This window comes from Peromyscus maniculatus, chromosome 12 (genome assembly GCF_049852395.1).
Source record: "Peromyscus maniculatus bairdii isolate BWxNUB_F1_BW_parent chromosome 12, HU_Pman_BW_mat_3.1, whole genome shotgun sequence".
Taxonomy (NCBI): Eukaryota; Metazoa; Chordata; class Mammalia; order Rodentia; family Cricetidae; genus Peromyscus; species Peromyscus maniculatus.
Window position 1 is genome coordinate 12,363,742 of NC_134863.1, and position 26,894 is coordinate 12,390,635.

Sequence of the window (26,894 nt, forward strand, 5' to 3'; positions counted from 1 at the left end):
TGAAGTACTTACAAAATGGTCCTGGTGGTAAAGAATGAGCAGATCCTTTTCCCGGCTCCCTGGGGACATTGGTAGTAGTGCCTACTAGGTCCTCTGTGGACCATTTAGTCCCTCCTTGTAGGACATCGCAGACTGCTGAGTAGTTAGCAGGCTTCTCTAGCAACACTAGCCTCATTCTTACCTTAGCGATGTCCTGATAAATAGAAGCCTCATGTGTGTCATTAGCTCTAAGCAGTCTATGTTCCTTAACTTTAACTGGCATTCTGTGTAATTTGAGTCAAGGAGGGTTATAGGGTGATATCCTTCTTTGATCCTTTAAATTAATGGATGACATAGGGAGAAAGGATCTGCCCTCTGGATGATCTTTGGTGCTCTTAGAGGCATCCTTGCCTCAGCCTCCAATATGCAGAGACTGAGTTTGTGAGCTTCCCTAAAATACTGCCCATGTTTCTCAGAATAAATTGTATGGACAGGAGAGGATCAGTTCTCTATGCACCATAATGTGTGTCTGTTTCTTACGCTGTCAGTACTTGAGTCTCCCACTTTGGCGTGGTCTGACCTGTCTCTTCTTTCCTGGGGACATGAGATTATGCTCTAAGGAGTCTCTCTTCTCTAAGTGGCTTCCCTGTCACTTCTTCAGTAGACTCACAGCCCAGGCTAATCAGAACTATGTCTGCTCCTCTAGGATTCTCTCATTCTACAGATTTTTTTTTTGCTCTCTATCATAGACTATAACTGTGGATTCAGTGTGTAGTGCCTGCTTCTGAGCTGTGTGTGACAGAGAAACAGGATTCCTCTTCTACTCACTCCCTTTCTGTCTCTCTTCTTATGATTTCCTGCCCCTCTCCTTCCCCAGCCACTTCTCTTTCATAATTGCCACAGAAGCTTATGTGGTTCCTTCTTTGTGTTACCTTATTGTGGGTTCTCCGTACTGCAACACATTGTCCATGCAATGGGTCCTAAGTCCCAGACATGTCCTTATTCTCAGTCCTGGGTGTTCTAGGTCTTTCTGTAATCACTAAATGTCAGTTTCTCACAAAGCTCATGAGACTGAAAAGATCATTGGTAGAGAGCAGAAAAGACCCTTTTCAGAAAAACATGCCTGGAAAGGCAGTTGAGTCTCTAATAAAAGTGTGGATCAGACCTGTACTACAGGTACATAGGTAAAAACTTCACCTGAAGCTGAAGAGAGTAGCCATTGCCCTACCCTGAAAGTCATCTCAGGGACTGATTGTACTCTGTGGTTTTTATCATAAGATTTGTTATAGGGGACCAGTGAGATCTTAGCAGTAAAGGCACTTGCTGTAAAGACTGAGATCAATACTTTGAGCCTGGAACCTACATGGTTGACTGAGAGAACCAGGTACAGAAGCGTCACTTCTGCTGGATTCACTGCCAGCTGTTGAGCCTCTCAAACAGAATACGTATAAAAAGAAATTTTTGAATGATTCATTTCATCATTACACCACATAATAGATGCTTTTTCACTGATTGAGATTACCATTCCCTACAAACAAAAAAAATCTGCTCCTCATTTCTCTCCAGAGCTACTCTCTGCCTTTATTTCTCTTCCTGGAAGACAGTCCTGCAACAACCCAACCATATTGTTCATTAGGTTTAATAAGATGTTCCAAGTCCAGTTGCTTTTACTCACATCAAGCAAAGATGCCCTGTAATAATACTAAGTCCCGTGAGCTGAGAGTCGCTTCCTTTCCCCTAGTGTCCCCTGAACCTACCACCAGTGCGGCCTCACCCCACTACAAGCAACACCGACCAGTGACGACTGTGAGGGTAAGAGGGACTTTCATTTCTCTGAGGTAGAAAGGTTACCTCGGTGGTCCCCTTGTGCTTCAGTGGGTATCACATTTCATTCATTAAACTGATCTGAGTCATCACGGATATTAGAGAGCTTATTTAGGAAGAGGAGGGAATGGAACTGTACCAACTTGGTCCTGATCAAGACAGCATACATCACAATGTGGCACAACTTTGTGTCCTGCTGTATGAGTGATCCCACCAAGGTGGGGGCCTCTAGTTTACACCAGTCCTCATGGTTGAAAGATCCTCTGAACATCCTCAAGCTGGACACACTAAGCTTCCAACCATATACTCAAGTTATTTGTAAACCATAGTCTAGAAACAAAAAATACCTTAGTGTAATATAAAAGTTTTTATAGATGGTATGTGATGTAAGTTTTGCAACCCTCTATAGGCCAGATAGGTTTACCTGATCTGCCACTGAATAAGAAAAAGTATGCCCAGTACTAGTTTGTATCACAAAGGACAGAGTCCCAGATCTCTGTGACATCATCGAATAATGTACCCATTAATATAGTCTCTTTGTTACTACTCTTCTCTGTCCTGATTTCAGTCACACGATGTTAGTGGGCAAAACAGCTTTGTAGACATTGCTCAGCATGATCATGACATTAAATATTTTCTTTCCTATTGATTGCAGGTGATGACTATAAGACATAAATGTGGTATGTATTGTGGGATCATTTTCCTAAGACACACCTGAGGTAGGAATTGTGAAAACACTGGTTGTATTTTGTGTGATACACCACTGTGATGTAACATATTAATGATTTGAGAATTGTTGTGTTAAATTTTTTTTCTTAGTTTCTTTTGAAGGCAAGGGCCACAACAAGTAAGTAATCATGGATATTTCTATGGTTCTTGTGTTCAATAGTAATCCTTTGTTATTTGAGGGTATTGTACTTCGATTCTTGTTTAAATCTGTTTTCCCCCCAAAAGTAGGATGCCTTTTTCACAACCCAATTTCCAGTTACAGATGTGTACATTGAAAATCAGAATACAAGGTAACTACAAAAATGTATTCAAACCTCATCTCAGATATGCAGGGTCAGTTACATGCTTGTGTTCCTTCATAAATGAGTTAACTAGAACTCAAGAGGTAGTGATGAGGCTCCTTAGCTGTGCATCTTAAGAGCCACTTCTTACCTCATCAAGGGCACAGTAATCCCTGTGGAGAGCTCTGTCTTCTTACATCTGCCTGCAGTAAGGCAGATCGATCGGGATCCCAAACACTGCAGTGACGGCTGTGGTGGTTGGAAGTCCTAGGAAGTGTCACTCGGCATGCAGCAGACAGTCACTGCTTTGAATGGTAGAGGAGCACAGTGCTCCTTTTAAGATGACAAAGCCCACAATTAAAGTACAGGGGAGAGTGGGATGAATAGTTCAAAGTCGATTTATCTTAGATCTGATGTATTCCTGTAAGTTTTGGAGAAAAGCATTAACAGATTAGACAATATTGGCATGGGCACAAAGAGCCACAAAATTTAAGGACAGTGTGCACTAAGATTTCCAGTCATCATTCATTTAATGATCTGTGCTGCATCATCAATCCAGCAATTCATTTAAATTTTATTTTTTTAATTATTATAATTTTATTAATTTTGATATATTTATGCACCGTATTTCATCTTATTCATCCCTTATAACTCTTACTGTTCATAGATCCTCTCCCTTTTTACATTTTTCCAAATTTTATCCTTAAAAAATAACTTGCTAGTCCATTTTATGTTAAACATATATGCAAACATGTAGGGGCATCCACTAAACCTGGGATAATGCTACAGGGACAACACCTTTAATTAATCTCTCCATCCCTCACACAGAAGCCATAAATTACCAATAGCTTCTTAGTTAGGGGTGAGAAAGGTTTTTGAACCTCTCTTCCCTACAAACCACACTGTTGACCTCTTTGATCTTATATGGGTCCTATGCGAGCAACCAACAATATACTTGTAAAGGAGAGCTGGACAGTGAGCAGTAAGGCTACTTCCTGTCATGGGTAGTTAGACTCCATGTTGCCTATTCCATTTTTGCTCTTGGTGCATTTACACAGGCAGCAGGGAAGAGTGCCACTGGGCATCATTCTATCCACATTGGTGGTGTCTACATGCTCGGGCTCTCACCAGTGAGCTGATGTGTTAAGTGGCGCTCTTATGGTGATTGGCTTAGTACATGCCTATCGTGTCTAAAAACCCGAGTTTCATCCCAAGTACTCAATGTAATGTACCCAGGATTACACAGTCTGTAATCTTTGATTTAGAGTGGTAGATTCAAGAAAGTCATAAGTTCAAGACCAGCCTTTTCTAAATAGTGAATTTTAGGCCAGCCTGGGTTAGAGGCCTTTTTCATCAACAAAACATAACAAATAATCAATGAAAAAACAAAAATAATAAACTGAAATAGAAGATCTGTTGATGGAAGGAGAGTGTATAGAAGCTGACTCTGCCAGTAACAGGTTGACTGAATTGCAGAGGTTGGCCACATGCCCATATATATGTATGTGATTAGCACAAATTGAACTTGGTGAATTACTTAGGGAGACTAAAAGAGCACAGAGCTGGTAAGGAGTGGAGAGATATGAATGGAATCAAGAGAGTTAGGGTGATGAGTGGAGATGAATATGATCAAAATACATTTTATGGAATTCTCAAAGAATCACATATTTTATTAAAAACGATGAGGGAACAGTGAGCAGATAAGACGCACTGCCATGCCTTGTGCAGCCACTGCCTTCCTCTTATCTCTTGGCACCTCGAGAGTAGTTACACCATGAAGCACTAGACCCCTTTTCTTGTCGGTTCATGTTGAGGGTTTATACAGGGTTGGCCAATTTAAAGGAACTGTTTTTTTTTTTTGGTCTAACGTTCATGTGACAATTTCATTTAGAATAACTTAGATTCTGAGTCATCACAGAAGGCACAAGCATAAGTCACCTCTCAGTGTGGGTCCTTGATGATCAGAGTCACTTGCTGAGAGGTACCTGGTAGGATGAAGATGTTGGAGAAAGGCTGTGTTTACTAATTCAGAGACCTTCTACAACTTATTTTGGAAGAAATACATAATTGGAGTCAGGGATCAAAGGCACAGCATCTATCTCTTTGCTTATATCTGGCAGGGACTTTGATCAGAGCATCATGGATATGCCTAACATGGTACCCAAGGTTAAAAAGTTAGAGGAATACACAGCTGCTTACCTTCTGAACCTACTTAAAGTGATACCATATGTCCTGCATGAGCTGTGAAATATCCCGGATAAGAAAAGAATGAAATTAAACAACCACTGGTCACTGTTGTGTAGCACACTAAACACTTGCTCAGGATTCAGTCATTCTTGTCTAATTGAATTGTTTTTACATTTCACAAACATCATAGAACACTTGTACAATCCATGTGCTTTTCCTTAGGGTTTAACATATCTTTTACACCGATAAGACTCCTGGGGGTCCTTATGAATTTTTAGTTCACTGGTGCAAAGATGTGATCACAGCGGGATTGCATAGATTTCACTGTGTCATGATGCTCTAACTGGGATTTGAACGCTGCGTATCAGTCACCACACCAACGTAACATAGTCACATTGCTCTTCCTTCTCTATTGTCACATCTGTACTAATTTAGACTTTACCTACATCATGTGACCATAATAGTCTTTATCTACATCATCATGTGATGCATAATTAATTGGACACTGACACAGTGATCTTCCTGAAGCACCATTCTAATTACAGTGACTTACCTGAAAATAAATAAGGAGATCAAGTGACAAACACTCAACTATTCTAAGTTTCCTCTGTTTGTCTGCTGTGAAGCTGACATAACTTTCCCTGTTGTGACTGCATTCCCTGTTTCTGCAGTACTAAAGAAAAGGACCATCAAAACAACCGTGATCCCACTTGATACAGATGGACCACAAATCATCTCCGGTACCTCCAAAGAAACATACATTAAAACAGAAGGTACTGAGGGAATTATGTTCAGTTATGTATAATAGATGCCCTTTATACTATGCACTATTTATAAATCTATAGAGACGTTTTGCTGTAGTTTTTAGTGTGTAGATACTGTTAATTTATCTAGCTTATCTGTAGAAATACAACCACAGAATTTAAATAGGATAAATAGGTTTAAAGGTTAAAGGTAACCTTTGCCTTTCATTAAGTAGTGGTAAACCATAGGAAACCTGAGACTTTCCTATGAATGAGTATGGCTTCACCTGGGGTAGGCATGAATGACTGAGCCACCCTCTCAGTCACTTTGTCCCAGACATGGATGATGCAGATGTGGAAAGTCTCAAGAGTGATCTGTTTAATGTCCAGAATCTCAAGAATGAGGATGAAATTTGAATTAGATAAAGGCATTTCTAGTCAGGTCCATTGGGAGAGAGCCCTAGGCATGGTCATCTTAGACCTTGTACTTGGGAGGCCAAGGGAGTGGGAAAGATCAGCAAGGACACAGAAACCTGTGTGCTTTTCCTCTTTCCAATGCATAATAGTTAACACTGGTAGGGTTAAGGGTGCTTTGCTCCTGGTTCTGTTATTTAAAGACTGTATTTCCAAGAACACATAGACTGTTCTTCCTCTGCCACTCCCAATGCACAAGCGTTGGAATGTTGTTATACCTCTCCTTGGAAATTTTGTTAGGATTACTTTCCCAGAGGCAGTGGGCAAAGAAAGGTTTAGTTTGCCATATAGTTTGAGTTTGGAGTCCATAATTGGGAAGCAGTAGAGGCAGAAACTTGAGGGAGACTGACCTTGCAACCAGAGCCCAGAAGCAAAGAAAAATGAATGAATGTACTCTCCTGACTTTTCTTACTTTTATACTGCCCAGAATCCCATCGAAGGGAATGCTCGTACCCATAGGGAACAGCTCTTCTCATCTAACTTAATCTAATCAAGATAAACCCCAAGGGCATGCCCAGAGGACACAGACCTCATCAGTTTGACAGCTGGGTTTCAGCATCATGGAGCCTATGAAGTGTTGTTTTTCACTTTTGAGTATAACCTGTATCAGGGCCAATTTATCTATAGGGAACAACTTTCTCTCCTTACCAGGACCCATAGGTAAATGTCTTATAGTGTGATCCCAATGATGCCCGAGAAACAGGTTCTCTCTCTTTTTCTCCCAGGTCTTGTAGCAGCACTTCATGGACCCCACAGGGTGGAGTGGCTAAAGAGACCCAAGAATGGCTTTTTGTTCTGTCAAAACCCCAAGGCTACAATGTCCTGGGAGTAAGGGCTCAGTGTATGACTTTAGCTCTTTTATTTCTTTTTCTTTTTTTAGTTTCTCAAGATCTCTGTGTATTTGCCATGACTATCCTGGAACTTCTTTGTAGACCAGAATGGCCTTGAATTCATGGAGATCTGCCTGCCTCTGCCTCCTGAGAGCTGGGATTATAGGTGTGCACCTACCACCTGGTGACTTGAACTCTTTTGTAGGCAGTGTTCCTCACCTCAGACTGACATACAGGATGGCCGAGACAAGGGAGATTAGAGGTCTGACATCCATCTTAGATCCTGAACTCTAGCACACACTTGGCCCCATTTCAGAAATTCTTGGTTTAGCCTTCAATATTGAGAACATTCAACATTCAGTTCCTAGGACTAAAGGACTATAGGCACTTGGGTATCGGCTATCTTGGCACCTATCTGGTCACAGGGCTGTGTCTGTCCTCTGTGCTGTCACCATTTGTATCTTTCACTTGTTATAGGCTTTCCTGACTTGTCTTCTTTAGGGGAAGGAGTTCATAATCTCAGAAATGAGTTTCCTGTGTCTTCCTTGGAGCCTCTTCATTAGGCTCGAGGCCCTTGATCCCCACAAGTGTGTTGGCTTCTCCTGCATTCTCTCATTCTTTAGCTGTGTTTGGCTCCACCATAACAGGCAGTGTTTGTAGAATTAATGCATTGTGTTACTCACTGTATACTCTGGGTCTCCTGCTTGTGAGTAGCGTGTCCTACAGAGCCCCATGACCCCACCTCTAGCCGCACACACTTCATATCCCTCGTTACAGTTTCTTGCCCTTTATCCTTCTCCAGAAATTTCCCTATTTCCTGGGTGCCATGTTCATTCTGCGTTCTGTGCCTGGCTATCCTTAGAGTCTTGGAGGTTCTTTTCCACTAATTATTTAGTGCCTGACACTGTATAGTAGAACACACTGTCCACAGAATATAGCCTAACCCTCTGGCATGCTCCCATACTCAGTCCAGATAGTTCTTTGCCTTTTGTATTATCTCTAATTATCTCTTCCTCACCAAACTCACCGGACAGGAAAGGCCATTGAGAGCAAAGATATCAAATCTTAGTAGTTTATCTGGTTCAGTCCTGGATCTGGTAGGCACAGCTAAAGGGCTCCTGATGCCTAGCTGTATGGCATGGATATGTGAAGAGAGAAGAAAAGGCTGGACTCAGTCAGCCAGAGGAAGTCCCATAAAGAGGGCAAGACTGTATATTAGAAGAACAATAAACCCAGAAAAGGTTGTCCCAAACCTTAGGGATTGTAAGGAAGAAGGTGAAGGAGTGACTGGCATGTGGTCATCACATTGGCCCTCATGAAACTCTCAGTGCTATGACACAAATTAGGAAGGTATCTTGTCTGAAATTTGACCCAACACTCCACTCTCTCTCCACTAGTAACTGGGCTGGAGGCAGCCTGTCCTGTACAGAATGCCTCTTTTGCATGGGAGGACAGAAACCCCACTGAGTTATCTCTCTCCTTATAGCTTTCCCTAAATGAAGTAAAATGAAGGTGCGTATCCTTGACATTGACCTTGTGAAAAAAAGTCCCTACTTATTTTTGTTGTATTTGCAATTTCCTTAAAGACTTGTGCCAGCTGTACAAAGCTTACATGTATACTACATGGCCTAGAAATATTATGAAGTTAAGATTAAAACATACATGCATAATTTACAGGCCATTATCTGTTTTGGTTTATTTCCACAAAATATGTATGAAGTATGATAAAATCTTAAATTTGATCATTATTTACACACTTACAGGCCATATGGTGAGTTCTGTTTGAGAGATTTGCAACCAAGATCAACATACCATTTCAAATAGCTTTATAAGATTTATCATTGAGGTAATTAATGGCTCAATGAGAAGAATACTTACTGAAAAAGCAGTAGATCTGAGCTTGAATCTGCTCACACACATACAAAAAAATTGGACAGAACTGTTCATATTTGTAATCCCATGCTGTTGAGTGAATGGACCGTAGTATTTCTAGTGCTTGCTAGCTGTCATCCTATCTATGGCATCTGTGAGAGACCCTGTCTGAAAGAAAGGAGAAAGGGTGATACATCATGGTATGCCATGCCCTCTTTTAGCTCTCATATTTTAATTGTCAGGCACTTACACACACACACACACACACACACACACACACACACACACACACACACACACACACACGATACAATTACCTGAAATACATTTTACGTTACTGCAACAGTCTCATAACCAACTTCTATTACTATTGCAATAAGGTCAAGTATTTCAAACATATCGTAAAATCCTTGAGATTCTAATCACAAAAGTTGTGATCGTCTGTGGCTTTCTCATATAGTTCCTTGCTTCTAATATACATAGCATTTCAGTTGTTGGCCTTAACCCTTAATTTCACCAATAAAGCTGCCAGACCACAAGGAGCTTAATATTAACAGAAAAGATTTTAGGAAGTAGAGTAGTCTATATGTGATTTTTACTTCATGAAAGGTCATATTCCTAGCATCTTGAATTTTCAGGTTACTTATACTTTGCTTAATTTAAATTCCCTTCCCCAAAAGGGAAGGGAGAAATGTTGTAACTGAATTATAGTTTCAAAAATTAAAACGGGGGTCAGAATCCCCTTCTCCCTGAAATCCAGGTGTGCTGTCTTTGTTTTTTGTTTTGTTTGTTTGTTTGTTTTTTTAACTTGTCACAAACCAGAGTCATTTGGGAAGAGGAAACTTCCATTCAGAAAATGCTGCCACCAGATTCACCCATAGGCAAGCCTGTGGTGCATTTTCTTCATTGATGATTGATATGTGAGGGCCCACCTCACTGTAGGCAGTGCCACCCCTATGGTGGTGTCACTGAGTGCTGTAAGAAAGTAGGCTGAGCGAGCCTTGGTGAGTAAGCATCACTCCTTCATGGCCTTTGCATCCTCTCCTGACTCTGTTCTTACCCTGTTCAGTTCCTGTCCAGAGTTCCCCCAGAAACTGAGTGTGAAGAGAGAATTGTATGCTGAAATAAACTCTTTCCTCTACAAGTTGTTTATGATCATAGTGTTTGGTCACAGCAATAGAAACCCTAAGTAAGACACTGTGTAAACTATTAAGGAGCATGGGATTATGTCATTTGCAGAACATAGATGTAAGTGAATATACTTGCCATGTTAAATGTCTTATGTTCATTGAAAAAGGCAAGTCCCAGGTAATTTCTTTCATTTGAAGGACTAGGTTTTTATGTAAAAATAAAATTACATATGTGTATATGATGTGAACAAAGTAAAGGGAACTAACGAGATGGGAGGAGAAGGCGGTGGTGTGGGTGCAGTCTTACATGCAAGTGCTCTTCTGAGAGTGGTACACTATGTGATGGTACACTGTGACTATACTGTGCCAATTGAAAAGGATATATTTCTTATTCTGACTTCTGTCCAGTGTTACCTTTAAATTTGAGACATATGTTAATTTTGCTCTTTTTTGTGTGGTAATTCCATAAATGTTGGTACTTGATAGTTGATAATATCATTGTTGTCAGCTATACCCAAATTGACTGTTTCCCAATTGCTCTACTAACTCAACATTGAACTTAAATTTCTGGAATTTTTGATTGATTCTTTCACATTGTACTTTGGATGAATTCTTAGATAATGTGAATTTGGAAGGTGGTTCCATGCTTCCTTTCCTTCTTTCGTCATGACTTGCAGAGTTGTGTTACTATGTACAGTTGTCTCAGTATTTCCTTAGAATTTTTTCCAGACTCCTTAGCACCAATATCTGAAACTAATCAAGCCCTTATATTACACTGTGTCTTATAGGGCTATAACACATACATGTTCTCCATGCTCCTTAGAACCCTGTAGAATACTGACAATACTCAGCACAGTATAACAAAATATAATACACGATATGCTATACTTTAGGGAATAATGTACACACAACATAGGCAAGAATATTTTCAGATATGTTCATCCTAGTAAAATTTCCCAAGTAAAATGGATACATTAGCATGGATCATAACTAGTGATAAATTCTGAGTCAACATATATGGATTGGTGGAGGTTGATATAGATTTGAGACATGTGCCTCAGGAAGTATCAATTGTTCCCTGCTTTAAAACAGGAAGTGACAGTATTTTGTTGCTTAATCATAAAGCTTCTTTTATTAGAAAAGATAGGTTGGATCAGTGCATAATGACTTTTTCAGCCCAGCCTGCTGACCTAACTGCAGTTGAATCCCACAACTCACATGGTGAAAGGAGAAAACCAGACCCCTGAAGAGCTCCTCCTAACTCCACCTGCACACAGACACACATGCATGGTTTCCTCCAACCAGAATAAATGCAGTGTGTATTTTGAAAGACTTATTTACTTTCATGCAGTGAAAGATTCTTCCACATTGATTTAGATTCCCATTGTCTAGGAAGCCAAAAGTTCTGTTCCTCATTTCTCTTCAGTTCTTCTCTTTGCCTTAATTTGTGTGACAGTAATATAATCCACAGTTCTGGAATAAGCAGAAAGCAAACCATTCCTAACACTTTGGCTGGCTCTTAAGATTCTGTTCCTTATACTGGATCGCCTTGCCCAGCCTTATTGCAAGGGGGGTGCTTAGTCCCATGGCAACTTGTCGTGCCATGATTTGTTGACACCCACGGGAGGCCTACCCCTTTCTGAACAGAGAAGCAGAGGAGGAGTGGATTGGGGGGAACAATTAGATCAAGTCACATATGCTAGCCACATAGACTTCTATACATCCCTGGAGTAATTAAAAACAATACCATGTGTTGACAAGTTACTTTCTGTCTTTTTAGAGATACACGAAAACTCCACTACATTTTCTTCTAGAAAACAGGGAGAGCTACCCGTGATGATGGTGGAGGTAAGACTGCCTTTCCTCTCAAAGTAATATAAAAAGTTACTTTGTCCCTTACATTGTAGTGGATATGAAATTCAGTTAACAAAAGCCAGGTGCATCATGGGTTAGCTCAGGGAGAAAAGGAACTGGAATTGTGCCAGCCTGCTCCTGACTGAACTGAACATAAAAGTATGCAGTGCCATTTATCACAGTTTGTGTGAGAGGATAGTTTCTCCTGAAGAAAAGGGTTCCTCTTTAGATGCGTGTATAATTTTCACTCAGAAGTTGACAGCCACTTCTGGTTTCTAAAATCTTGATGCAGTTTATGTTCTACTTATGTTCCAAAGTTTCTGGGTTTCAGCATGGAGATGTTGATTGGTAAGACTTCTACTGCATGAGGATTAGTGTAAATAATTGAGGCCCAGCTGGAGGAGGAATTATCTCACAGTCAGGTTATAAAGATGCAGCTTGGCTTAGGGAACATTCAGCAGAGACCAAACAAATTAATTTGGCCTTTGAACCAGCAAAAGTGGGAATGGCACAAACTATAGAGTCCCAGTTCTTCTGGGACATTGTCACATAATATACTAACACATAGGACTCTTGCCCATTTTGATTGGCATCATACTATGTCAACATGTGTTCTAAAGACCCATGTAAACAGAATTTAGTATGACCTGTGCCTCAAACTGTTTTCTTTCCTTTAAATTTCAGGTGGAGTCTAGAAAACATACCAGTATGTATTATAAAATCTCCTTGTTAAGACACATTTTAGAAAAGTATAATTACTGGGTATCCTCATGTCTAATGCACCACTGTGATCTAAGCCACCTATAGGGAAGAACTTGGATTTTGGTTTTTAAAAAAAAGTAGTACCTGAAGTTAAAAAAAAAAAAAAAAAACTGGGGTTGTCTACTGTCACTGGATTCAGATCTGATCTCGTTAGATTGTTTGAGATGTTCTGTACCAGGCTGTGTCTAAATCTGTTTTTCCCCAAGATAGGTATCCTGATTACCCAGTCAAATCTCCTGTGACAAACTAATGAATTAACAAATTAGGATGAAAACTTTACCTACAGTATATATGTTCAAAGCCCATTACATGTGGTACATTTATTTGTTTGTGTGCTACTCTATGGCAGAATAAACCATGGCACAGAGGTAAGTGATGAGGCTGTTCAAGAATTGATCAAGAAACATTTCGTAGCCCAAGCACTTAGTAATCCCTAACTTCCAGCATCCCAGCATCTGCCTTCAATAGGTCAAAACTGCAGAGATCAGGACCCTGTAGTGACTACCACAGAGGGGAAATGCCCAGGGCATTACTTCTCATCTACATACAGACATTCCAAAGAATGAAAGGTTAGAAAGCCCACAAGCTTCTAGTCAGATCAGCGCTTCTGAGAATGGGAGACAGACACTGCATGGGGAGATGGGGCAGGGGTTTTTCACTTAGGCTTTTGCTATACATGGCTTTTTCCAGTATTCTCTATTGTCACGTTGCCATGAATTTAGACTTTACCTACACAGTCCATGTATTGCTTAACTGATTCAGTGATCCTCCTGAAGCTCCATTCTCACTCTGTTGACTGTACCCGGAAACAAGCCGTCAGATCAAATGGACAAACACACAGTTGTTAGGTTCCTCTGTTTTTCTGTCATGAGGCTGACATGACTCCCTGTTATAATGCATTCCCAGTTCCTGAATTCTTAAGGGAAATTTGTCAGGAGCAAGCTGTTGCCCCTCAGGATGTGGAAGGATCTCCCGTTCCTGAAGTAGCACACAAACAACACCAATAAAAATGGAAGGTGCTGTGGGAATTCCATAATTCTGTCCAATTGTGTATACTGTTGCAAATTATTTTCTTTCATATATAAATCTATAGAGAAGCTTAAGACTTTTTCCTATGTAGAATAATACTAATATATCTACGTCTTCAATGTATATACAGCCACAGAATTTAAAATGCATCTGATGTCACCTTATTCAGTAGCATGAACTGGTGGAAACTGAGGCTCATCTTGTATGCATCAGGGTGGTTTCACCGGGTGTAGACAGGAATGGGTGAACCACCCTCTCTCATACTTTCTCTCACATGTGGGTGATGCAGATGGAGTAGGTCTGATGTTCCTCAAAGTGACCTGGTAAAGTTCCAGCGTCTCATGACTGAGGGTGAAATTCACCTTAGATAACAGTGTTCCTGGTTTGATCCAATGAGCAAGGATCCAGGGGTGGTCATGTTACACATTGTGTTAGAGGATCAGGGAGTGGGAAAGATATCAATAAGGACAAGGAAAATGAGAGGGGGGTGTCCTTTTCCTCTTTCAATGGCACAGTGGTAAGCAGAGTCTGGGGAAAGTGTACTTTGCCATTTGAAGACAGTATTTCCCAGGACATTACTCCTTTTTCAAGGGTTGCTTTTTAAAATTTAATGTTTTCCTTTTCTTTCTTGAAAACTTATACAATATATTCTGATCTTGGTTTCCCCTTCTCCATCTCTTCCCAGATTCTCCCCACCTTACCACCCATCCACTATCTTTATCTCTCACTGTAGAAAAGAAACAAGCAAATTAAAAAAGAAAACCAATATATAATCAGTGTAAAAGCACAACAAATACACACACACACACACACACACACACACACACACACACACACACTCAAAAAAGCAACATAAAAACACCAAATCAGAAACTATAATATACTTGTAAAAGACCAGTAAGATTTTAAAAATGCTCCCCCAAAAGCAATATGAGACCCAAAAAGTCTACAAAACCATTAAGTATGTTGTGTGTTGGCCATCTACAGCTTGCATGCTTGCATTGGGTCTACCCTTAAGCGTGGTTAATATACCTAATGAGACTCTATTGGAGAAAACTGATTTTTCCCTTGAGTTTGCCAATGAAGATAGCTTCTTGGTTAGGAATGGGAGCTCCTGTTCACTTCCCCCTTTGATGTAGGAAGACACATCTTTAATCTAGATCTTTTGAGCTGGGAAAAGACAAGCAATTGAGGCATGAAGACACATGCCTTTAACTGAGAACTTGAGGCAGGAAGCCACACTTTAATCCAGCCCACACCTCCTGCTGGAAGCCTATATAAGAACATGGAAGAAGGAAGCTTTTGCTCTTTGCCTGATTGTTCTGGTCTTGTTAACAAGTGCATTCCTTCACTGGCATTACAGCCTATTTCTTCCAAAGATCCAAATTAGAAGTGGGTCTTCCTACTTCAACTTAAGAAAAAAATTCCTCACAGATATGCCCTCCATTTTGGGGGGTTAGTTCATTCCAGATGCAAACAAGTTGGCAAGCAATAACCATCACACCTTCTTAAGCAATAATTCCAAGAAGAGTTCATTAGTCATCCCACCTCAGCTAACCTAATAGATATAATCTCACACTTCCATGCCCAGTATTGGGTATCATCCAATTGACTGTTTGACTGTTGAGATTCACCATGATTGTGCCCATGAAGTATTGAGTTCACTTTGTGTACTAACACGATAGAGCCATTCTGTCTGGTGAAGGACAACATTCTCTCTTATACTCACAGAAACCTGTAGATGATAGTCTATTGTAGGCAGAGTTTCTCTGGGTGCTAGCAGCAGCTTCATAAAAACCACATTGAGCTTTAACATAAATTATAAATGTTTACCCAATAGCTCAGGCTTATTACTAACTAGCTCTTACAACTCATTCCTATTAATGTATATTCTCCCATGAGGCTTAGCGCTTTTACGTCTATCCAATTAGGTATGTCTGACTCGTTCTGCATCTGGCTGGCAACTCCTCTGACACCACCCTTCCATATCCCATCATTCTCAATTTGGCTTTCCCACCTAACTTTTTACCTGTTCAGCTATTGGCCATTTAGCTTGTTTATTAAACCAATCACACCAACATATATTCACAGTGTACAAAAGGATTATTCAAGAGCAGTCTAGCAGTTAGGGTCCAATGAAGCAGGCAGAACAGAGCCCTTCCCTTTCTTCCTTCAGGACTTGTAGCAGTCCATGCATAGTCCTCTGTTCACTGTTAACTCCTGCTTCACGTGGCACCAACAGGGTAGAGTGCTGGGTAAAATGGATGTTTACTCTGACAGAACTACCACGTCTCCTATATACTGGCAAGGAAAGGACTAGTGTTAATGGGTAGCTCATTTCCAGCCTATGCACCTCATCCTGGACTGCCATGCAGGATGACTGAGGTGTAAAGAAGGTCAGAGACGTGTCCTTCATCCTTGAGCCTCTGACCTTATGAGTGAGCAGGGATCTGATCTCTGACCCCTACCTTGGCTCTTTTTCATGCATTCTTGATTCTGATTCCAAGATACAGATGGTGTCTTAGGAAGTTCCCATAAGCTAATATCCATGTTCCAAGGGCTGAAGGACATGAGCAATTGGGGATCCACCTTCTTGACACACATCTTGCTACAGGCTGTGTCTGTCCTCTATGTTTTGTATATTTATGACTTTCTCCTGGAGTATCTGACATGGTGGTCTTTGGGCGGCAATGAGTTCATATCTGAGGATTGTGTTTCCTCCAGGCTCTCATCTCTTTGGTAGGTTGATGGACTTTGATCTTTACAAGTCTGTCTGATCTTCTGCATTGTCTCATTGAACAACTCTGGGCTTGGCTCCTTCTCACAGACAATCTCAGTAGCCTTAATACATTGTGTCTCCTCTCCTTAAACTCAACAGTTATTGCTTCTGAGCAAGGTGTCCCTCCTAGACCTAGGAGCAGTCTCTACCCCCATTATCTTCTTCCTCCCTTCTCTGGTGCATTCCTCTGGGATCATGGGTCCTGTAGACACTGCACCTGGTAATGCATCAAGGTGTGTGATATCCTTTCTACCTGGGAACTTTGAAACATTGCTCAAAAGAATGCCCAACTGAGTCTCTTATGTCCCATGTCTCTTTTATTCCATAATTTTCTCTCCCTCACTAAGCTCATCAGAGTCACAAGACAACTTGGAGAGAAGAAGACAAAACAGAAACCTTCTCTGGAGACTGCATGCCCAGAAAGACGGTTGAATCTTAATAGGTTATCTGACTCATGCCCTTGCCTTGTGGGTAGAGGTGAAACCTTGCTGTTGAACAGCTGATACACTTGAATATGAAAAAAGAGAGGGAAGAGTTGAGTCTAAAATCAGCTAGGAAAGGTCTCCTAATCAGATTAGTGTAAAAGAACAACTAAATTACATTAAAAAAACCTGAAAAAGTTTGTCCCAAAATTTATGGAAAGTGACAAAGCCAAACCACTGACTTTTGATGGTCAATTTGGAACTCTCAAACACCTAATGCTCTGACCCCAATTAGTGCAATGTCTGCTAACTTCCTTGACACTGTGTCTACTTTATACCCGTCTGTAGCTGTGCTGCAGGCACCCTCATGTACAGACACCCTCACTTTGCATGGAAATGCAGAAGCCTCTGAGAAGTGTCCACCTTTAGTGCTTTTTTGAAGACAAAACACATGGCCTTCACCTAGGCCTTGCCAAAAATGTACGACTTCTGTGCATGGATCTGGCTACCACTTTATGTCTGAGACTAAGTGGTGGGATGAGTTAAGGGTCCTGGGTGAGCTTTCAAAAGATGGTCCTAGTATTGGCCTCCATAACCTGTTTGGTGTGGCATAGTCACACAGGGTGAAGAGTGAGTATCATGGGTCACAGTCAGCAAAAGGGCTGACAGATGTGCTGCCTTTCTGGGTCTGGGCCTGCCGGTGGGTAGAATGGAAGGAGAGAAGTGATTCAGACTCATAAGAGAGTTGATAAATCTGCCTGGGTCTGGGCATAGAGAGGCTTCATGGGTGGGCAGCACATTATGATAGAACAGGTTTAGAATAGGTTTAGAATACTCCAGAGAGCTGGGTATGGGGCACTTACCTGTGTCCATACCTGAATTGGCATTAGGTTGAGGGTCCCTCATAAAGCTAGGCAGGAAGGACAATGGAGGATGACCCCTGCCAATACCACCACTGAGGGATCTGACACTAGGGGATCAGAATGGAGGGCAAGTGGTAACTGAGTGTGTCGACTAATGCAGGATAGTGCATACCCTCCTCTCGCATCCATGTGCATGAACACTTACCTGCAGCCAAGCAAATGAATCTAATCCACACCTATGATCAACCTACACTCACACATGCACATTCATGCATACCCATGAACAAGAAATCTGAATGGCATGTGGCACAATTGCAATAAATTCATAACCATTTCTGGTTAAAGATGTAGTAAAGTCAATTATTGCCAAATATCATGCCACCATCGGGAAACTTAATCACTTGCATGATTTGCTTGTATTCCCAGATCATTGCACATTGCAGAGATTGTTGATTCCTTGGGTCTCTATTGCATTGGAACTGATTTATGTAACATTTCACTTGCTCAATTTGAGTGTTTATTTCACTCATAAGACCGTCAATCATTAGAAAGCAATTACCTACACAATATTGAGAAAATCTAAAGTTCTCGTTGTTGGTTTAGCTGATTTTATGAACATCACATGAACCCACTAAAATTGATGTACTTATGATATGAAATGGATACATAAATATTGTCTCCTTCTGAAAATATGAAATAAAGAAGCAAAATACATTAAATATATAGATTTCCATTAATGAAATGAAATGTTTAAAACTCCTCTCCATGTCCTTTGAAGAATGGAAATTATCATTTCAACAATGCTTGAGTTTGCTAGACAAATCTTTTTAAGAAATTTTTTATTCATTCCACATATTGACCACAGATACCTCCTTCATCCCTTCTGCTCTGCCTCTAGCCTTTCCCCACAGCCTACCACTCATCTCCTCCTTCAAAAATGTATGGCCTCCCATGGAGAGTCAGCAAAACCCAGAACATTCAGCTGAGGAAGGTCCAAGCCCCACACCCTTTCATCAAGGCTGTGCAAGATGTCCCACATTAGGCAATGGGCTCCAAAAAGCTAGCTCATGCTCCAGGGATAGATCCTATTCCTACAGTCAGGGTGCAGTGAAACACACCAAGCTACACAAATATCTCACCCCCACCGAGGGCCCAGTACAGTCCCATGTAAGGCTCCACAGCTGTGGGTCCAGAGTTAATGAGTTCCCACTAGCTTGGTTCAGTTGTTTCTGTAAGTCTTCCCATCATGGTCTTGATGCCCCTTGATCATAGAATCAATCTTCCCTCTCATCGACTGGACTTCTGGAACTCAGCCTGGTGCTTAGCTCTCTGCATGGGTTTCTATCAGTTATTCACTGAAGGCTCTATGATGACAGTTAGGGCTTTTCACCAATCTGATCACCAGGGTAGGACAACTCAGGCACCCTTTCCACTATTGCTAGTAATCTTAGCTGGGGTCATGCCTGTGGATTCCTGGGAACTTCCCTGACCAGGTTTCTCCCTATCCATACCATAATGTCTCCCTCTATCAAGATATCTCTTTCATTGCTCTCCCACTCTGCCCCTGTTCCAGTTCCACCATCCCATTCCCCTATGCTCACATCCCATACAACTACCCTCCATTGTCCCCCATAACCCCCAGTTCACTCAGGAAGTCTCATCTATTTCCCTCTCCCAGGAATTCCTTGCATCCCTCTTAGGTCCTCCTTGTTACCTAGCTTCTCTGGTATGTACTCACTCATAAATGGATACCAGAAGTAAAGAAAAGGGTAACCAAACTACAACCCACAGCTCCAGATAAGATATACAAATATTTTAATATTTGCATATTGATGTTATTCCTTTTCACCAGCCTCACTGGTTATGTTGATGGACAATTTTTGCATCCAACTGAACTTTCAGATGTGCTAACACCTGCTGAATGGATGTCACTCTGGATTCAAAGTTGCCTATTTCATCTTTCAAAATGGTCTTTGCTTCTCCTAGTAGTTCATGGGTTTTTTCTTGAGAGTGGCTAATGAAAGCACTCTCATATATCACTAGGCATTTATCTGCCAACATTCTATCGTTACACATCTTCTAAGTCCTGGAGTTTCTTTTGTATTTCTAGTTCTGCTCTTAGCTTGTGATTCTCTTCCTAGTCCGTGCAAATTTCTTTATGTTTTTTGATCTTGGAGTAAAATGCTGACATCCTATACAGCTGCTTCCTTCATAGTGATTCTCTTCTTTCCAAGTTGAGAGTTTCATGTGAGACTTTTACTACATAAAAGATTGTATTCCTGCCGTCCTCATCTGTCAACTCTTACCTGAAATTGGAATGATAAAAATTGTAAACACACACACTAAAGTTTAAACACAAGTTTGGCCACAGGGAAGGATAAAATTCTTCTTTCCAAGGAAATCGATGCCTTCTCTAAGCCCAATGACCTGGATTTGAAACTCAGAACACACCTGGCAAAAGGGGAGGAACAGATCCCACAAGCTATCCACTGACCTCCACACCCAAAATGAGACTTCACAAGTGGCCCTAAACAGAATACATGTGAAAATGTTAATTTAACAATACACAATCAAAGACAGATTATTTTATGTTGCTTTGGGTGTCCACTGTCTAGAAATGCAACAAATCTCTTACTCATATCTCTCCTGGTCTTTCTCTGCTTTAATTTCCTTCAAGGGAAGACGGTTCAGCAGCTGCCCAACCATCCTGTTCAGTAGGTCTAGTCACATGTCCTAAGTCCATGCACTTTTACCCACATCAAGCAAAGATGCTACATAGGTAGGAAGCAGGACCAAGAGCTGACAGTCTGCAAGCTCATGACTTTCTGTCCCCCTAGTAATACCGGAAAATGATGAAAACACACTTAGACGAGATGGCCGCACAATGACAGAAGAAAATTCGTCGGAGGTAAGAGAGCCTTTTTCTCTCTAAAATAGAAAGGTTACTTTAGTGATCTTACGTTTCAGAGGATATCCCACTGAACAACAAAACTGAGCAGGCATCATGGGTATTAGAGAGTTAGCTTAGGAAGGGGAGAAGAAGAATTGTACCAGCCTGTTCCAAACTGAATAGAGCATCAAAGCATCCAGTGTTAATTATCAGTCTTGTGAGCAGGCCTTTTCTTCTGGAGAAAAAAGGTTCTCTTTAGATAAAACTTAAAGTTTTGGTTTAGAAGTTGTCAGGCACTTCAGATCCCCTCAATTTCCATGCAGTATGTTCCACAACAGTCATATTGAGCAAGCTTCTTATGTCTAGTGTGGGGTTGTAGGTGGTTAGACTTTTAATACATGAGCATTAGTGTAAATAATTGAAGCTACATTGTGGCAGGGTTAATTTCATAGCAGGATCATAAAGATGCTCCAGCATGTTGCAGTGTGGCTTAGGGAACATGCAGCAGAGACCAAACAGATAGTGCCTCTTGATCTGGTGTGGGAACCAGCAAAAGTGGGAAGAGGTACAAGTGAGGAACCCCAGTTCTTTTGTGACACCATCATATATACTAAAGCAGAGTCTTTTATTTGAAGACTCTTTCCCACTTTGATTGGCATTATATCATGTTCATATGTGTTTCAAGGACCCATGTAAACAGAACTCATCATGACCTAAGCCACAGACTGTTTTCTTTTCTTTACATTTCAGGTAAATTGCAGAAACCGAAGACGAGGTATGTATTATGGAATCTCTTTCTTAAGACACCTTTTAGAAATGAATTGTATAAATACTGGGTATCCTAATGTCTAACCAGGCACTGTGATCTATGCCACCTATTGGGAAGAATTTGGACTGTACATTTTAAAAAGTGGGCCTCTAAGTTAAAAACAAAATTCTAGAGGCATTTTTCCATATGCCCTGGAATCAGCTACAATGCCTGTAGTTAGTCTGGAATGGGTGCACCACCCTCTAATTCTTTCTCCCACATGTGGGTGATGCAGATGGAGTAGAGCTGATGTTCCTCAAGGCACCTTGTTCCAATGTCTCATGACTGAGGGTGAAATTCAACTCAGTGAATTTGGATCAGTGTACCTGGTTTGAATCAATGAGCAAGGGTCCACTAGTGGTCATGTTATGCATTGTCTTTGAGTTAGGAATGTGGTCAAGATTTCATTAAGGACAAGGAAAATAGAAGGTTCTTGTTCTATTCCAATTACAGGGACATGATGGAAAGTGAGCAGAGTGTGCTATTAAATGTGCTTTGCTTATCCTCCTCTCCTTTGTACACATTTCCCCAGAACATTTATTCTTTAAGTCCGTGATACTACCAAACTTTCAAGGTTTGGGATTCAGTTACTAGCTCTGCATTTTACTTCTGCCTGTCTGAATAATTTGTTCAGTTGTTGTTAAAAATTCCAGTGAAGATAACCTAAAAGGGAAATGGTAGATTTTTCAATATAGTCTCAGCTTATAGGCTGTAACACAGGGTAATTATATATACAGGCAGGAGTCTGTGGCAGAGTCCCGTTATAACATGTCAGCGACCAGAAGATTTAATGCTCATGCTCAGCTTACCTTTTTATATATCCTTGATCCCTTCCTAAGCCATGATGTCATGCAGAGTTCAGTAGTCTTTCCACCTCACCTAAACTAAACTGCTCTAATCTCACACTTGCTGCCAAGTACTGGGTATCATCCAATTGACTGTTGAGATTCACCATGACAGTGCCCATGAAGTGTTGTGTTCACTTTGTGTACTTACCTGTGATAGAGCCAATGTGGCTGGTGAGGAACAGTATTCTCTCTTTTACTCTAAGGAACAAGATAGTCTTGTAGGTGATAGTCTTGCAGAGTAAGCCCAATGATAAAGGAAGAACAGAGCCCTTCCATTTCTTCCTTCAGGACTTGTAGCAGTTCATGCATAGTCCTCGGTTCACTTTTAACTCCTGCTTCATGTGGCACCAACAGTGTAGAGTGCTGGGTAAAATGGATGTTTACTCTGACAGAACTACCACGTCTGCAATATACTGGCAAAGAAAGGCCTAGTGTTAATGTGTAGCTCATTCCCAGCCCGTGTGCCTCATTTTAGACTCCATGCAGGATAACTGAGGTGTAAAGGAGGTCAGAGACTTTTCCTTCATCCTTGAGCCTCTGACCTTATGAGTGAGCAGGGATCTGATCTCTGACCCCTGCCTTGGCTCTTTTTCATGCATTCTTGATTCTGATTCCAAGATACAGATGGTGTCTTAGGAAGTTCCCATAAGCTAATACCCATGTTCCAAGGGTTGAAGGACATGAGCAATTGGGGATCCACCTTCTTGACACACATCTTGCTACAGGCTGTGTCTGTCCTCTATGTTTTGTATATTTATGACTTTGTACTCGAGTATCTGACATGGTGGTCTTTGGGCAGAAATGAGTTCATATCTGACAAGTGTGTTTCCTCCAGGCTCTCCCGTCTTTGGTAGGTTGATGGACTTTGATCTTTACAAGTCTGTCTGATCTTCTGCATTGTCTCATTGAACTACTTTGGCCTTGGCTCCTTTTCATAGACAATCTCAGTAGCCTTAATACAATGTGTCTCCTCTCCTTAAACTCAGCAGCTATTGCTTCTGAACAAGGTGTCCCTCCTAGATCTAGGAGCAGTCTCTACCCCCATTATCTTCCTCCTCCCTTCTCTGGTACCTACCTCTGGAATACTTAGTGTTATAGACACTGCATCTGGTAATACATCAAGGTGTGGGATATTCTTTCTACCTGGGAACATTGAAACATTGCTCAAAAGAATGCCCATCTGAGTCTCTTATGATACTGGTGGGTAGAAGTGAAAGCCTGCTGTTGAACACCTAATGCACTTGAATATGAGAAAAGAGAGGGAAGAGTTGAGTCTAAAATCAGCTAGGAAAGATTTCCTAATCAGATTAATGTAAAAGAATAACTAAATTATAAAAAAAACTGAAGGAAATTTTTCTAAAATTTATGGAAAGTGACAAAGCCAAACCACTGACTTTTGATGGTCAATTTGGAACTCTCGAACACCTAATGCACTGACACCAATTAGTGCAATGTCTGCTAACTTCCTTGACACTGTCTCTACTTTATACCCGTCTGTAGCTGTGCTGCAGGCAGTCTCATGTACAGACACCCTCATTTTGCATGGAAAGGCAGACGCCTCTGAGAAGTATCCACCTTTAGTGCTTTTTTTAAAGACAACACATATGGCCTTCACCTAGGCCTTGCCAAAAATGTACGACTTCTATGCATGGATCTGGCTACCACTTGTGTCTGAGACTAAGTGGTGGGATGAGTTAAGGGTCCTGGGTGAGATTTCAAAAGATGGTCCTAGTATTGGCCTCCATAATCTGTTTGGTGTGACATAGTCACACAGGGTGAAGAGTGAGTATCATGGGTCACAGTTAGGAAAAGGGCTTACACATGTGCTGCCTTTCTGGGTCTGGGCCTGCTGGTGGGTGGAATGGAAGGAGAGAAGTGATTCAGACTCATAAGAGAGTTGATAAATCTGCCTGGGTCTGGGCATAGAGGGCCTTCATGGGTTAGTAGCACTATATGATAGAACAGGTTTAGAATAGGTTTAGAATACTCCAGAGAGCCTGGGTATGGGGCACTTGCCTGTGTCCATACCTGTTTTGGCATTAGGTTGAGGGTCCTTCATAAAGCTAGGCAGGAAGGACTATGGAGGATGACCCCTGCCAATACCACCAGTGAGGGTTCTGACACTAGGGGATCAGAATGGAGGGCAGGTGGTAACTGAGTGTGTGGACTAATGCAGGATAGTGCATACCCTCCTCTCACATCCATGCACACGAACACTTACCTGCAACCAAGCAAATGCATCTAATCCACACCTATGATCAAAACTACACTCACACATGCACATTCATGCATACCCATGAACAAGAAATCTGAATGGCATGTGCACAATTACAATAAAATCATAACAATTTGTGGTTAAAGTTGTAGTAAAGTTATTTTGCCAAATATCATGCCACCATTGAGATACTTAATCACTTGCATCATTTGCTTGAGTTTCCATGTCATTGCTCATTGCAGAGAATGTTTTCTTGGGTCTCTATTGCATTGGAACTGATTTATGTAACATTTCACTTGCTCAATTCGAGTGTTTACTTCACTCATAAGACCATCAATCATTAGAAAGCAATTACCTACACAATGTTTATTAAATCTAAAATTCTCCCTGTTGTTGGTTTAGCTGATTTTATGAATATCACATGAACCTACTAAAATTGATATACTTATGATATAAATGGATACATGAATATTGTCTCCTCTGAATATATGAAAAAAGAAGCAATATACGTTAAATACACAGATTTCCATTAATGAAATGAAATGATTAAAACTCCCCTCCAAGTCCTTTGAAGAATGGAAATTATCATTTAAAAAAATGCTTGAGTGTGCTAGACAAACATCTTTTTAGGAATCTCTTTATTCATTTCACATACAAACCACAAATTTGTCCCTCATTCCTCCCTCTCCCGTCTTTCCCCCCAGCCTAACCCTCATCCCCTCCATCAAAAATGTATGGCCCCCCATGGAGAGTCAGCAAGCCCAGAACATTCAGCTGAGGCAGGTCCACACCTCTCCCCTTTCATCAAGGCTGTGCAAGGTGTCCCTACCATGGGCAATGGGCTCCAAAAGCCAGTTCATGCTCCAGGGATAGATCCTATTCCCACTGTCAGGGTGCCATGAAACACACCAAGCTACACAACGGTCTTGCCCAAGCAAAGGCCCAGTCCATTCCCATGCATGATCCACAGCTGTGGGTCCAAAGTTCATGAGTGCCCACCAGCTTAGTTTAGTTGTATCTGTCTTCCCATCATGGTCTTGATGCCCCTTGCTCATAGAATTACTCTTCCCTCTCTTCCACTGAACATGCTTGGCCATGGCTCTCTGCATCTGTTTCCATCAGTTACTAGATGAAGGCTCTTTATGACAGTTAGGGTAGTCACCAATCTGATCACCAGGGTAGGCTAGCTCAGGGAACCTTTCCACCACTGCTAGTATTCTAAGTTGGGTCATGCCTGTGGATTCCAGGGAACTTCCCTGACCAGGTTTCTCCCTATCCCCATGATGTCTTCCTCTATCAAGTTATCTCTTTCATTGCTCTCCCAAGCTACCCATCCCATCCCCTGCTCAACCGTCCCATTTCCCTATGCCCCGATCCCATATCCCTACTTTCCATTGTCCCACCCTAACCCCCAGGTTTCTCAGGAGTTCTCATCTATTTCCCCTTCTGAGGGCGTTCCTCGCGTCCCTTTTAGGGTCCTCCTTGTTATCTAGCATCTCTGGTATTTACTCACTCATTACCAGAAGTAAAGCAAAGTTAACCAAACTACAACCCACAGCTCCATAGAAGATAGACAAATAGTTTAAATGTATGCTGATATGATTCCTTTTCATCAGCCTCACTGGTTATGTTGAAGGATAATTTTGCATCCAACTGAAATTTCAGATGTGCTAACACCTGCTGAATGGATGTCACTCTGGATTCAAAGTTGCCTATTTCATCTTTCAAAATGGTCTTTGCTTCTCCTAGTAGTTCATGGGTTTTTTTCTTGAGAGTGGCTAATGAAAGCACTCTCATATATCACTAGGCATTTATCTGCCAACATTCTATCGTTACACATCTTCTAAGTCCTGGAGTTTCTTTTGTATTTCTAGTTCTGCTCTTAGCTTGTGATTCTCTTCCTAGTCCATGCAAATTTCTTTATGTTTTTTGATCTTGGAGTAAAATGCTGACATCCTATACAGCTGCTTCCTTCATAGTGATTCTCTTCTTTCCAAGTTGAGAGTTTCATGTGAGACTTTTACTACATAAAAGATTGTATTCCTGCCGTCTTCATCTGTCAACTCTTACCTGAAATTGGAATGATAAAAATTGTAAACACAAACACTAAAGTTTAAACACAAGTTTGGTCACAGGGAAGGATAAAATTCTTCTTTCCAAGGATATCGATGCCTTCTCTAAGCCCAATGACCTGGATTTGAAACTCAGAACACACCTGGCAAAAGGGGAGGAACAGATCCCACAAGCTATCCACTGACCTCCACACCCAAAATGAGACCTCACAAGTGGCCCTAAACAGAATACATGTGAAAATGTTAATTTAACAATACACAATCAAAGACAGATTATTTTATGTTGCTTTGGGTGTCCACTGT

General features: G+C 41.2%; 1 protein-coding gene across 1 annotated transcript in view; it reads left to right on the forward strand.

The window, feature by feature from the left end:
- LOC143268226 (uncharacterized) overlaps nucleotides 1-26,894 on the forward strand; it is a 63,364-nt gene that overhangs the window by 2,621 nt on the left and 33,849 nt on the right. The window contains exons 2-8 of the mRNA XM_076549372.1: nucleotides 1,721-1,791; nucleotides 2,459-2,483; nucleotides 5,672-5,773; nucleotides 11,830-11,897; nucleotides 12,588-12,609; nucleotides 20,596-20,666; nucleotides 21,399-21,423. Of these exons, the coding sequence (XP_076405487.1) occupies nucleotides 1,721-1,791; nucleotides 2,459-2,483; nucleotides 5,672-5,773; nucleotides 11,830-11,897; nucleotides 12,588-12,609; nucleotides 20,596-20,666; nucleotides 21,399-21,423 (384 nt within the window). The remainder of the gene's footprint in view (nucleotides 1-1,720; nucleotides 1,792-2,458; nucleotides 2,484-5,671; nucleotides 5,774-11,829; nucleotides 11,898-12,587; nucleotides 12,610-20,595; nucleotides 20,667-21,398; nucleotides 21,424-26,894) is intronic.